Source organism: Lithobates pipiens, unplaced genomic scaffold, assembly GCF_037356315.1.
Source record: "Lithobates pipiens isolate NorthernLeopardFrog02 unplaced genomic scaffold, aLitPip1_a1.2 Scaffold_22, whole genome shotgun sequence".
In the NCBI taxonomy this organism is placed as follows: Eukaryota; Metazoa; Chordata; class Amphibia; order Anura; family Ranidae; genus Lithobates; species Lithobates pipiens.
This window is the reverse complement of record NW_027507784.1, coordinates 169578062-169592120: the sequence shown is the minus strand read 5'-3', so window position 1 is coordinate 169592120 and position 14059 is coordinate 169578062. Positions and strand designations below refer to the sequence as shown.

The window sequence follows — 14059 nt, the reverse complement described above, 5'->3', positions numbered from 1 at the left end:
CAAGTGCAGTATCGATCGATCACTGTCACTTACAAAACACTAAACACATAACTGCAGCGATCGCAGAGTCAGGCCTGATCCCTGCGATCGCTAACAGTTTTTTTGGTAGCATTTTATATTTAAATCCGGAAGGCAGTGCTTGGTTTTCAGGGTCCCGTACGTGGCTAAGCTCCCAAAAAGTTCCCCACATGTGGTATCCCCGTACTCGGGAGAAGCAGCAGAATTTATTTTGGGGTGTAATTTGACTTCTGCCCATAGCATGTGTGAGCAATATATCATTTAGTGACAACTTTGTGCAAAAAAAAAAAGTTTGTAATATTCCCGCAACTTTTGGCAAAATATAAAATATTCCATGGACTCAACATGCCTCTCAGTAAATAGCTTGGGGTGTCTACTTTCCAAAATGGGGTCATTTTGGGGGGTTTTGTGCTATTTTGGCATTTTATGGCCTTCGAAACTGTGATAGGTAGTGAGGAGTTAAATCAAAAATTTGCACCCTTAGAAATCCTGAAGGTGGGGATTGGTTTTCGGGGTGCCGTGCGCGACTAGACTCCCAAAAAGTCCCACACATGTGGTATCCCCATACTTGGGAGAAGTAGCGGAATATATTTTGGGGTGCAATTCCACATATAACCATGGCATGTGTGAGCAATATATCATTTAGTGACAACTTTTTGTAAAAAAAAATATTTTTTTATTTTTTGTCATTATTCAATCCCTTGGGACAAAAAAAAATATTCAATGGTCTCAACATGGCCCTCAGCAAATAGCTTGGGGTGTCTACGTTCCAAAATGGGGTCATTTGGGGGGGTTTTGTGCCATCTTGGCATTTTATGGCCTTCAAAACTGTGATAGGTAGTGATAGGTAGTGAGGTGTAAAATAAAAAATGTATGCCCTTAGAAATCCTGAAGGCGGTGCTTGGATTTCGGGGTCCCGTACGTGGATAGGCTCCCAAAAAGTCCCACACATGTGGTATTCCCGTACTCAGGAGAAGCAGCAGAATGTATTTTGGGGTGTCATTTCACATATGCCCATAGCATGTGTGAGCAATATATCATTTAGTGACAACTTTGTGCAAAAAAAAAAAAGTTTGTAATATTCCCGCAACTTGTGGCAAAATATAAAATATTCCATGGACTCAACATGCCTCTCAGTAAATAGCTTGGGGTGTCTTCTTTCCAAAATGGGGTCATTTTGGGGGGTTTTGTGCTATTTTGGCATTTTATGGCCTTCGAAACTGTGATAGGTAGTGAGGAGTTAAATCAAAAATTTGCACCCTTAGAAATCCTGAAGGTGGTGATTGGTTTTCGGGGTGCCGTGCGCGACTAGACTCCCAAAAAGTCCCACACATGTGGTATCCCCATACTCGGGAGAAGTAGCGGAATATATTTTGGGGTGCAATTCCACATATAACCATGGCATGTGTGAGCAATATATCATTTAGTGACAACTTTTTGTAAAAATTTTATTTTTTTTGTCATTATTCAATCCCTTAGGACAAAAAAAAAAAATATTCAATGGGCTCAACATACCCATCAGCAATTTTCTTGGGGTGTCTACTTTCCAAAATGGGGTCATTTGGGGGGGGTTTGTACTGCCCTGCCATTTTAGCACCTCAAGAAATGAGATAGGCAGTCATAAATTAAAAGCTGTGTAAATTCCAGAAAATGTACTCTAGTTTGTAGACGCTATAACTTTTGCGCAAACCAAAAAAATATACGCTTATTGACATTTTTTTTACTAAAGACATGTGGCTGAATAAATTTTGCCCTCAATGTATGACTAAAATTTAGTTTATTCGATTTTTCTTATAACAAAAAGAAGAAAATATCTTTTTTTTTCAAAATTTTCGCTCTTTTTCCATTTATATCGCAAAAAAAAAAAAATCGCAGAGGCAATCAAATACCATCAAAAGAAAGCTCTATTTGTGGGAAGAAAAGGACGCAAATTTCGTTTGGGTGCAATATTGCATGACCGCGCAATTACCAGTTAAAGCAGCGCAGTGCGAAATTGGAAAAAGACCTCTGGTCCTTAGGGTGTTTATTGGTCCGGGGCTGAAGTGGTTAATACAACGTCCCGGCCCCTATGATAGACAGAATAGTCATCTAATGGCAGCCCAGGAGATGGGACTTCCTATTACAGACACCACCGAGTAAACAGGAGATTCTCCTGTATGTAATCTGATGGTGCTCGTCCCGCCCCCTCCCTGTCCCCTCCAAGACCGTGCCGATAAATACAGTATATATCTTTTGTGGCCCTAGATATATATATCTATCTATATCTATCTACATCTATATATATATCTATATACAATTTATCAGGAGGACCAAATTAAACTGGAATGCAGGCCGCAATTGGCCTGTGGGCTGGACTTTGGACATACCTGCTCTAAGGCTTTGGGATTCCAGCAAACCACAGTCATTATCTACAAATGGAGAAAACTTGGAACAGTGGTGCACCTTCCCAGGAGTGGCCAGCCTACCAAAATTACTCCAAAAGCACAACGACAACTCACCCAGACAGTCATAAAAGAATCCAGAGCAACAGAAAGAGGCTGGAAAAAATGGCATCCATGGGGGATTTCCAAGGCAAAACCCTCTGCTGACCAACAAGAACACAAAGGGGCTGATTTACTAAAGGCAAATCCACTTTGCACTACAAGTGCAGTCACTTTAGATCTGAGGGGAAGCTCTGAAATGAGGGAAAGCTCTACTGATTTTATCATCCAATCATGTACAAGCAAAAATGCTGTTTTTTTATTTTCCTTGCATGTCCCCCTCAGATCTACAGCGACTGCACTTGCAGTGAAAAGTGGATTGCCTTTAGTAAATCGACCCCAAAGGCTTGTCTCACATTTGCCAAAAAACATCTTGATTATCCCCAAGACTTTTGGGTAAATATGCTGTGGTTTGATGAGACAAAAGTTGAACTTTTTGGAAGGTTTGTATCACATTACATCCGATGTAAAACTAACACAGCATTTCCTAAAAAGATCATCATACCAACAGTCAAACATGTCAGTGGTAGTGTGATGGTCTGGGGCTTTGCATCTTCAGGATCTGGACGACTTGCCATAACTGATGAAACCATTAATTCTGCGCTGTACCAGAAAATCCTGAAGCAGAATGTCTGGCCATCAGTTTGTGACCTCAAGCTCACTTGGGTTATGTTTGCAGCAGGACTGAAGATGGGCTCAGGCGTGTTCGGGATCCTAGTCCCAACCCACCTGCTGATCCCGCCAGGAAGCCGACACTGCACATTGATAATCACAGGCAGTGAGACATTTCCCGGTCTGCAGCTGCATAGACCAGGAAATGTGTTACTGCCTGTGATTGGCAGCATGCAGTGACGGCTTTCTGGCGGGATCGGGCAGGTGGGTTGGGACTAGGATCCCAAACAAGCCTTAGCCCATCTCTAATCAGGACAATGATCCAAAAAACACACCAGCAAGTCCACCCCTGAATAGCTCAAAAAAACATAATTGAAGGTTTTGGAAAGTTGTCAAAGTCCGGACTCAAATACGATTGATTTGCTGTGGCATGACCTTAACCGCTTTCAGGTCACCCACCGTACATACACTGTGACAGGGCAGCCTGGCTGCGCAAAATCACGGACCATGTGGTGTAGGGGACGGGCCCCCACCACCGGAGCACCGTTCCCACTGTGATAAGACACAGCGGGATCCAATCAGCAGGTCTGGTGGTCGCGACCCATCAATTGTTCTGTGGAGAGACGAATCAGCGGTGTGCTTATGTAAACAAGGCAAACCGCTGATCTGTCAGGGAGCAAAGGAGAGATCTTTGCGTTTCAGCTAAGCTGAAACACAATCCCTCTTTTCCTCCAGTCTGTCCCTCCTCCACACAGATAGAAAACCCCTTCCCGGCACACACTTAACCACTTGATTTCCCCTAGTGTTAACCCCTTCTCTGCCACTGTCATTTATACAGTGATCAGTGCATTTTTCTTAGCACTCATCACTGTATTGGTGTCACTGGTCCCCAAAAAGTTTGGGGACCAGTTTTTTTTGCTGAGTTTTTCCTTCAGATTTACCAAAACCATATAATATGAGGCCAAACCTTAGGAGTTTCAATGTGTATGCAATCAGGCAGGCCCTTGCACTATATGATTTTGGTAAACCTGAAGGAAAAACTCAGCAGAAAAACTGATCGTGTGTATGGGGCTTTAGTGTCCAATTTGTCCGCTGCAATGTCACAGAAACACCAAAAATTGCTGATCACCACAATTACTAATAAAAACAATAAAAAATAAAAAGCCCCTAAATCTATCCCATAGTTTTTGGATGCTATAACTTTTGTACAAACCAATCAATATATGCTTATTGGGATTTATTTACCAAAAATATGCAGCAGAATACATATTGGCCTAAATTGATAATGAAATTCAATTTTTAAAATTTTTTGATTGGGAATGTTTTATAGCAGAAAGGAAAAAATATTGTTTTTTATTCAAAATTGTCAGTCTTTTTTATTTATAGTGCAAAAAATAAAAACCACAGGGGTGATCAAATACTACCAAAAGAAAGCTATATTTGTGGAAAAAAAGGACATAAATGTTATTTGATCACAACGTTGCAGAACTGCGCAATTGTTAGTTAAAGCAACGCAGTGCCGTATCACAAAAAATGGCCTGGTCAGAAAGTGGATAAAACCTTCCGGAGCTGTAGTGGTTAAACAGGCTGTTCATGCTCGAAAACCCTCAAATGTTGCTGAGTTAAAACAATTCTGCAAAAATGAGTGGGCCAAAATTCCTCCACAGCGATATGAAAGACTCATTGGCAGCTATCATAAATGCTTGATTACAGTTGATGTCACCAAGGGTGGCACAACCAGTTATTAGGTTTAGGGGGCAATTACTTTTTCACATAGAATGAGGCAGGTTTGGACAGCTTTTTTCCTTTGATAAATGAAATCATCATTTAAAAACTGCATTTTGTATTTACTCAAGTTATCTTTGTGTAATATTAAAATTTGTTTTATGCTCTGAATCATTTAAGTGTGACAAATTTGCAAAAAAAAAAAATCAGGAAGGGGCAAATACTTTTCCACAGCACTGTATGGTAAATGTAGTTCTTTTTTTCTTTTTTTATAGGTTTTGTTTAGTTTCTTTAAATTTTAATCATCTACTGCACATACCTTATTAATGCTTTTTCTTTCTTCTTTGGCTTCTGAGAACTTGTTTGCTCTTTCTGTCTATGGGGGTCATTGTGAACATTTAAACACTTTTGTGTCGTCACATATCGATCATTATAATTTTCCCATGCAGTGCTGATTAGCCAGCCACACAGCTGCTAAGCAAGATTTTAAATTAAACACATCACAGAAGTGCACTAGCACATTACATATCAGTGAATATAGAAGCAAAGCTTGGTCATGCAGAAGATGATCTTTGTGAGAAGCACACAAATATATGCAAGCAACAATAAAGCATAACACCATCAACAGCTTGCAAGCCAGCTTTGAAAATGACATTTTGGAACTAAAATCCTATGATTAACATGACAAAACTTGTGTAATCACCAGATAAAGCAGAGCAACTGAGGAGGCATGCTTCAGCTTTAAGCCAATACATACAGTAATTAAAATTTAGTAACTACTGCCTACAAACACTTGGACACCTTTTTCAACTTTATTCCCGAATGCAACTTTCTAGAATTCAAGTTTAAGCATACCACTTTAACTTTTAGGCTGGGTTTACACTGAGAAATGGAGCGGCTCCATTTAGCGTTTCAGGTCTGATTTCAGCCCGAATTTTGGGCTGAAGTCAGACCTGAAACAGACCAGAAGATGCACAGGGCTCCTGTGCAATTCGCACTAGAGCTGCTGCAGAGATGTGTGAGCCGGCACCATAGAGAGCCGGTCACAATCTCCTGCTATGCGAATTGGATGCAGGGAAACCCGCATCCAATTCACATAGGTGTGAACCCATTCTTAGAAAAATAGGATTTACCTGTAAAATCCTTTTCTTGGGAGTACATCTCGGGACACAGAGACATAGTAGTTACTATGTGGGTTATAGGCCCACCTTTAGGTGATGGACACTGGCACACCCTAAGGCAGGAAGTCCATTCCCTATATAACCCCTCCCACTACTGGGAGTACCTCAGTTTTTGTTGCAAAGCAATATAGGTGTATTAAAAGAGGGGAGGGACCTCTATCCCGTGATGTACTCCAAGAAAAGGATTTTACAGGTAAGTTGTTATAAAAATTCTATTTTCTTTATCGTACATCACGGGACACAGAGCCATAGTAGTTACTATGTGGGATGTCCCAGAGCAATGCCAACTGAGGGGAGAGAGACACAACAAAAGTAGGGCACCATGAGGACTTATACTGCTGCCTGCAGCACACTGCACCTGAAGGCATTATCCTCATGTCTTTTTACATAAACCTGATAGAATCTGGTAAATGTATGGACTGAAGACCAAGTTGCGGCCTTGCAGATTTGAGCCATGGAGGTTTGGTGATGCACTGCCCACGAAGCACTGGTGGAGTGTGCTTTGATTTGAGAGGGTGGAATCTTCCTCTTCAAACCATAAGCTTGAGCAATTTCTTGCCAAATCCATTTAGAAATAGTAGACTTCGATGCTGCCTGTCCTTTTTTAGGACCTTCAGTCAACACAAACAAAACATCAGTTTTTTTTAATCTGAGCAGTCGCCTTCAAGTACACTTTGACTGCTCTCACCACATCAAGAGAATGTAGTGACTTTTCTTCCATAGAACAGGGTTCTGGAAAAAATGAAGGTAGAACAATATCCTGGTTTAGATGAAAACCCGGCACTACCTTCAGTAGAAAGTTAGGATGAGGACGCAATACTACCCTATTCTTGTAAATAATTATGTATGGCTCTTTACAAGAAAAAGCAGCCAACTCTGATAAACTTCTTGCAGAAGATATGGCTGCCAGAAAAATGAGTATCCTTGTCAAAAGGACCAAGGGAATATGTCGTATTGGCTCAAAAGGTTATTTCTGTAATGCCAACAGAACTAAATTCAGGTCCCAAGGGTTCAGGGGTGACCTAACCGGTGGATTAAGCCACGTTACCGCCTGTGTAAAGTTATGGACCAAAGAATGTGAAGCAAGTGGTCATTGAAATAATACCGATAAGGCCTTGACCTGGCCTTTGATAGTACTCAAGGCCAGATTCATCTCTAACCCCATTTGCAGAAAGTCAAGGATTCTACGATGACATACTTCCTGGGGTGCCAACCCCTAGATTCACACCAGGAAACATATGTCTTCCAGACTCTATAATATCTAATTCTAGAGGCCGACTCCCTTGCATTAATCAGAATGTGGGTCTCAATAGCCAAACCGTTAAATTTAGTGATTGTAAGGTAGGATGGAATATCAAACCTTGCGAGAGTAGGTCTGGACAAGGTGGTAGGGTCCAAGGGTCCCCTACCGTCATCCTTATGATCTCTGCATACCAAGATCTTCTGGGCCACAAGAATCACAGACTTCCCTTCCTGCTTGATCCTGCGAAGAAGTCGTGGAAGTAGCAGAATAGGAGGGAATGCATAAATCAGTGAGAAATGATTCCACGGAATCACCAAGGCATCTGTCCCGCTTGCTAGCGGATCCCTTGTTCTTGACACAAAGTTGTTGATCTTCTTGCTGAACCTGGACGCAAACTGATCTATGTCTGGGATCCCCCATCTTCGGCATATTGGTTATCAACCACCAACTGAGGCTCTGGAGCACCTTTGGAGACACATTGGGAAATATAAAGCTTGGACCTTCTTGTTCCAAACTAAGAGAATACTGTTTTGCAGCAGCCTTGAATGAAACTGAGCATAAGGAATGGCCTCCAATAAAGCCACCATCTTTCCCAACAACTTCATGCAAAGCCCAATAGAAGAATTCTTTTTGCTTTGACCACGTGAATCAGTTCCTTTATGGCACTCATCTTTACCTGGGGCAAGAATACCTTTTTCTGGGCTGTACCTATGATCAGACCCAAGTATTCTAATCTCCTAGATGGTTTTAAGAAAGATTTCTCTAGGTTGAGAATCCAACCTAGGTATTCCAGGTAGTTGACTGTGGTGACCATACTTTTGTATAAGTGGGCTACTGACTGGTCTATCAAGAGCAGATCATCTAGGTAAGCTATAATCATTATACCTTGGGCCCTTAATCTGGCTAGAGGAGGGGCCAGGACCTTTGTAAACACTTGAGGTGCAGTAGCTAGACCGAAAGGCAGACCTACAAATTAAAAATGAAGATTTTTTTACCTCGAAACGTAGATATTTCTGGCGAGCAGGGAAAATAGGCACATGGAGGTATGCATCCTTGATGTCGATTGATGCCAGAAGTTCTCCTCCTAGTAGAATGGAGACTACTGATCGGATTGACTCCATGCGAAAAGAGTGGATATTCAGGAACCGGTTTAGATCTTTGAGATCTAGAATGGGTCGGACATCTCCATTTGGTTTTGGCATCGTGAAAATATTTGAATAAAACCCCAATCCCTGCTCATGCATGGGAACCACCGAGATCACCTTTTGAGACAAACGACGGTCCAATGCTTGAAAGAAAGACTTCTTTTTCTCTGGATCCTTGGGAACATTTGATCTGACAAAAAGAGGAGATGGGGACTCTCGGAACTCTAGCTTGTACCCTAGAGCTATTAAGGAAGTCACCCATCTGTCTCAACACTCTTCCTGCCAGACCCTTGAGAACTGCAGAAGTCTTCCCCCCACTTGGGGGAGTGGGGGCGCCCCTTCATAAGGAGGCTTTAGTATTTTGTTTTGTAGGTTTCCTCCCCCAGGACTTCTTTTGTCCCTGGGCTTGACCCTGAGGTTTACCTCTTGAACTTGACGGTGGAGGCTGTAGTGACTGCCTGGAGGCTGATACCCCTGGCACTGGAGAAGGAGCTTATTTGTTTCAAAGTATTTTATTGGGGTTTTGTAGTATAACAAACAAAACGTACATATATTGAAATAAGATACAGCAACAGATGATCTTAGAAATACACAGTTCAATTGCTTGTCCTATGCAAAACCAAGGTATATAGAGTCCGTCACTGTTCGAGCCTTGAACAGGTATTAGTCGTAGAAAAAACAGTAACTAAAGGTTAAAAAGGTGTGATATATTACCTGGGGCTTACTTCTATTTACTGTGTTGCATGGATAACGGGGGTATGAAAGTTCATAGGTGCAAAAATCATGGGTAGGAGAACCCCGATTATAGGTAATGACTGAAACCAATTATGATCCAAGGTGTAAGGAACGTAAATCTGTAGAAGTGCATCAAGTCTCTTGCATTGGCGTCCACCCCTAATGGGAGCTAACTGTGGACGGGAAAAAATGCTCGGTTGAATAACCGAGGGGATTAAGAGGAGACTTGATGGAATCTAGTATAACTGCATAAAGCTGTTTTTGTTGTTAATTATAAGTCTAAATATCAACAATAGTATGAAACTAACACGTTGTGTAACACGGAGGGGGGGGGGGGGGTAGGGAGGTATGGGGGGGGGGGGGAGGAGGATTGTTGACAAAAACTAAAGTACATAGATAGTGTATGTGGAGTTATCTAGGGGGTAAAAGGGAGGGCCACCCATACGCTTTTAGTAAGTCGAAGGAGAGATCCAGGATGAGGAAAAGAGGAATGGGGGAGACTGCCACCTTAAAGATTAGCATAGTCGTTTATCTCATTGTCCAATTAGATTGTTGGTGAGGGTAACAAGTGAGTGTCGGTATATGTAGTGGAGAGTTTAAAGTGTATCCAACATGCCCAGGTGTGAGTAAATCGAGAGTGTTTGTCATGAGCCTGATGTATAAGTCTTTCCATTTCTTCAGTGTGATTGATTTGTCGGTACCATTCACTCATAATTGGAGCTCTGGGGGTTCTCCAATGTCTGGGGATGCATTGTGTGGCGGAATTTATCATATGTAGGGCGAGTGACTTCTTATAGCTGCGTTGTGGGATCGGCGTGTGGTGAAACAGGTATTGGGCTGGAGAGTAGTCGGGGGTATACGTCGTGATCTTTACTATATTGTCGTGAACTGCTTTCCAGAACGGCTGAAGTACTGGGCATTCCCACCAAACATGTAAGAAGGAGCCTACATCAGTGCCGCATCTCCAGCAAGTCGACGGGACGTCTGGAAATAGTCTGTGTATTTTCTCTGGAGTGCGATACCATCTAGAATAGATCTTATATCTGTTTTCTTGTGCCGATATGTTTAAAGTACCCTTATGTGTGTGTTCATATATCCTCGTCCAGTCTTCAGCGGTCATGGAAGTTAACATTTCAGTATCCCACAACAGTTTGGTACTATCATGTGCCTTAGTATCTGAGTTAAGCAGTGTAGCAATGGTTGAAATCAAATGTTGATGGGGTTCAGAACTGTTACATAGGGTTTCAAAGGGGGTTAGCTCCCTGTTCCAATGTGCAGACAGTTTAGAAGCAAGAAAGTGCCTGATTTGGAGATGAGAAGGAGCTTATTTAAACAAAATACTTTTACTCCTTTTCCTAACTGGCAAAAGGGTACTTTTTCAACTAGAAATTTTTTGGATGTATTTATCCAAATCATCCCCAAGCCATTCACTGCAGAAAGGAAAACCAGCTAGGAGCTTTTTGCAAGGCGCTTCGGCTGACCAAGTTTTCAACCATAGTATTCTACACATCTGTACCAGCCCAAGCGTAAGGCACAAGACCTGAAGAATAGAATCTCTCATAGCGTCTATTGCAAAACATAAGGCACCTGGTAGCTCGGCTAAATCCTGGGCCTGCTGATCAAGGATAACCTTGAGCACCTGTTTAAACTGGTGTTTCAAGGATTGACATACACCAATTGCTGCCACCGTGGGTTGAGTCACTGAACCTGCCAGAGAAAATGCGTTTTTTTACAGGAATTCAAATTTTTTATCCATTGGATCCCTAAGCATTTGAGCATTGTCTACCGGACAAGTCAAACTTTTATTCACAGAAGACATAGCAGCGTCAATTGCTGGTATCTCCCACTTTTTAGTGAATTTTTCCTCCATAGGATAAAGTGTTTTTGGGAGGAAAAAATGCTTATCTGGGTGATCCCACTCAGAATACATAAGCTGTTCCAGCAATGAATGGACAGGAAAGGCATGCACAGCTTAAGGATGCTTTAGTGAACCCAACCAAGAAGTGGGCTTATCAACCGACTCATTTAAGGGTAGCATAAAAGTGGAGTGGACCAACTCAGTAAGAGATTGCATCATCAATGTTTCAGATTGTGAAGCTGAAGGAGGCCCCTCTGCATTTGACCCCTCAGAAGAGGAGTCCCCAGCCTCTTCTCTCACCCCCAGTTCCTCTGTTTGAGGGTACCCACTGCTTGAGCAAATAGTCCAGCAACTGCAGCTGCTATTAATGTTCAGCCTGATGCTTCAGTAAATGTGCCAAGGGAATGCCTGTGTCATCACTTACATGCCCCCTTCTGCTCGTGTCTGTCTGTTAGCTGCAGTCAGCAAAATGGGGCCTTTTAAATGCTCTCCCGTGCTGGACGTTGCCGCACGCCAATACCGCATCAAGCCACGCCCCTTCCTCTTTTCAAAAAAAGGGATTTCCCGCATGAACAGGCTAAACATTGTTTCTTCCGCCCGAGGCCCAGTTACCATTCAATTCGACCTGAAAAGACACTTTGAATGGATCCGATTGCATAGCTTGCCCCGGCGAATATTCCAGTGGAGCTCGGCATAGCACATCTTTACTAGTGATCAACACCTAAGACACTGGCGAAAAAACTGAGGTACTCTCAGTAGTGGTTGGGGTTATATAGGGAGTAGACTTTCTGTCTTAGGGTGTGCCAGTTTCCATCACCTAAAGGTGGCCTATAACCCACATAGTAACTACTATGGCTCTGTGTCCCGTGATGTACGATAAAGAAAGGTATGTATTGCAATTTCTTCGTACAGGGCTAGATAGGTAAGTCTTAGATTGTGGATGCCTGTAAATTTAGGGATTTTAGTGTAGGTTGAACTTCTACTTTGACTTAAAATTTCTGTTAGATTCTGTAGAAATCAATGAATTGAAAAGAAATCATTTTAAAGGGGTTGTGTAAAGGTTCATTTTTTTTATTTTTTAAAAATAACAAACATGTCATACTTACCTCTACTGTGCAGCTCATTTTGCATAGAGTGGCCCCAATCCTCCTGTTCTGGGGTCCCACTGTGGCTCTCTCGGCTCCTCCCCACAATAGCTAACCCCCTCGCGAGTGGGTTACCTTACAGGAGCGCTCCCGTCTCATACACTCTGCATCCATAGACACAGAGTGTATGTCTCGCCCCCCCCCCTGATGGCTGAGTCATTTGGATTTTATTGACAGCAGCGCGAGCCAATGGGGCCCTAGGGGGGCCTTGGGTGCTAGAGGGATCCTCTACAACACACAGAGGGGTCCTGTCCTGGATGCATGGGAGTAGGTGTGAGGAAAGTGGGAGAGAGTCAGTGCATCCAGGAGATCTCCCGGGGGGAAGTCAGCCAAGGGGGCTGGTGAGTGAGCAGTCTGGAAGGACTGGGGGAAGTAGCTAAGCGGGCTAGTGAGAGAGGCAGCTGCAGCCTGGCGGGCTGGCAGTGCTTGAAGAGGCAGTGCTGGGATCAGTAGCCACAGGGATGGAAGCTGAACACTGACTTTTGCTACACAACCAAAGGGGTCCATGATTCCTGCCCGTAAAGGGCCTTTGCTGCATTTGACTGTTGCCTTTTGTCAGATTACCTAACAGTGTGCCAGCTGGATCTGTGTTGAAGTTCTGCAAGCAAGTGACGTGCTGGAGGAAGAGGAGTATATATAGACAGTGTATATCAGGGGTCTCAAACAGACGGCCCTCCAGCTGTTGCAAAACTACAAGCCCCATGAGGCATTGCAGGGTTGACAGTTACAAGCATGACTCCCAGAGGCAGAGACATGATGGGACTTGTAGTTTTGCAACATCTGGAGGGCTGCCAGTTTGAGACCCCTGGTGTATATAGTTGTAGTGTCCCTGAAGAACCTTGTTTCAGTCAAGTGGGCATTCCATTAACATCCCACCCCATCCAGGTTTATTAACCCCTAATAAAATACAAAAAGAAAGCTGCTCGACTGTTTTCCTATCTCAAGTGAGCCTGTGGAAATGTGATGTGCCTGGTTGTGCAGGGTGGAGGATCCTATTCACCAGCAGCTTCAACAGGGGATACACTATATGAATTACAAAGGGACACTTCTGTTTTAGCACAAACTCAGTTATTTAAATCCTGGAAAATCATCTTTAATTAGAGAAAGATTCTGCATGAGTTGAAAGTGAGCAGAGTGTATAATCATGCTTCATGTTTAGCAGATCATTTTGGTGATTCTTTGGCATGCCTCTTTGTAGGTGATACTTACACATTATTGTCTACTAGTGGTCTAAAAGTAGAAAGTCAAAAAGAAAACAAAAAAAATATTGTTTCTGCATTTGCAAAAAAGCACCAACATAGTTTTGGATGAATCAAACTAGATAATTTGGAGAAACCACATAGGGTAGTTAGTCGCCCCCTACTGGTCCATCTATGAGGGAGATAGTGGATGATCAATATTAAAGGAATATATGGAAAAAGTTTAGCCCTTCCAAACTATAGTAAACGGCATTAAACTGCCTACCTGTACAAATCGCTTTTAAGCATACATCCTAAACAACCGGATATCCAAGTTGAGTTGATATTGATCATCCACCATCTCCCCTATAGATGAACCAGTAGGGGGTGACTAACTACCCTCTCTGTGGTTTCACCAAATGATCCAATTTTATTCATCCCTATGACTCTGGAGCCATAGATTTATTTAATTACTATCAAATATCTATTGAATATACAGGTAAATTGAGACTCATGAGTTGCTGCTCAGCTTCTCTGCACACCTAGGAAATTGATTAAAAGTGTATGTGTATGCTAAATATTTTATCAATATATTGTTTCTTTTGTCTAAATTTATGTTTCACTTTTGATCTATAGTCACCATACGTACAGTGCCTTATATTAAGTTTTCCTGAAGAAGCCATCGTTGTGGCGAAACATGTAGAGACCCAATCAGTTTGCATCTGTTCATGTATTGTAT

General features: G+C 42.4%; 1 protein-coding gene across 1 annotated transcript in view; it reads right to left on the bottom strand.

Moving 5' to 3' along the window:
- The window catches only part of FLACC1 (flagellum associated containing coiled-coil domains 1), an 85991-nt gene that overhangs the window by 46272 nt on the left and 25660 nt on the right, over positions 1 to 14059 (bottom strand). The window contains exons 6-7 of the mRNA XM_077450162.1: positions 13352 to 13372; positions 5155 to 5211 (exon numbers count right to left, since the gene is read on the bottom strand). Coding sequence (XP_077306288.1) covers positions 5155 to 5211; positions 13352 to 13372 — 78 coding nt within the window. The remainder of the gene's footprint in view (positions 1 to 5154; positions 5212 to 13351; positions 13373 to 14059) is intronic.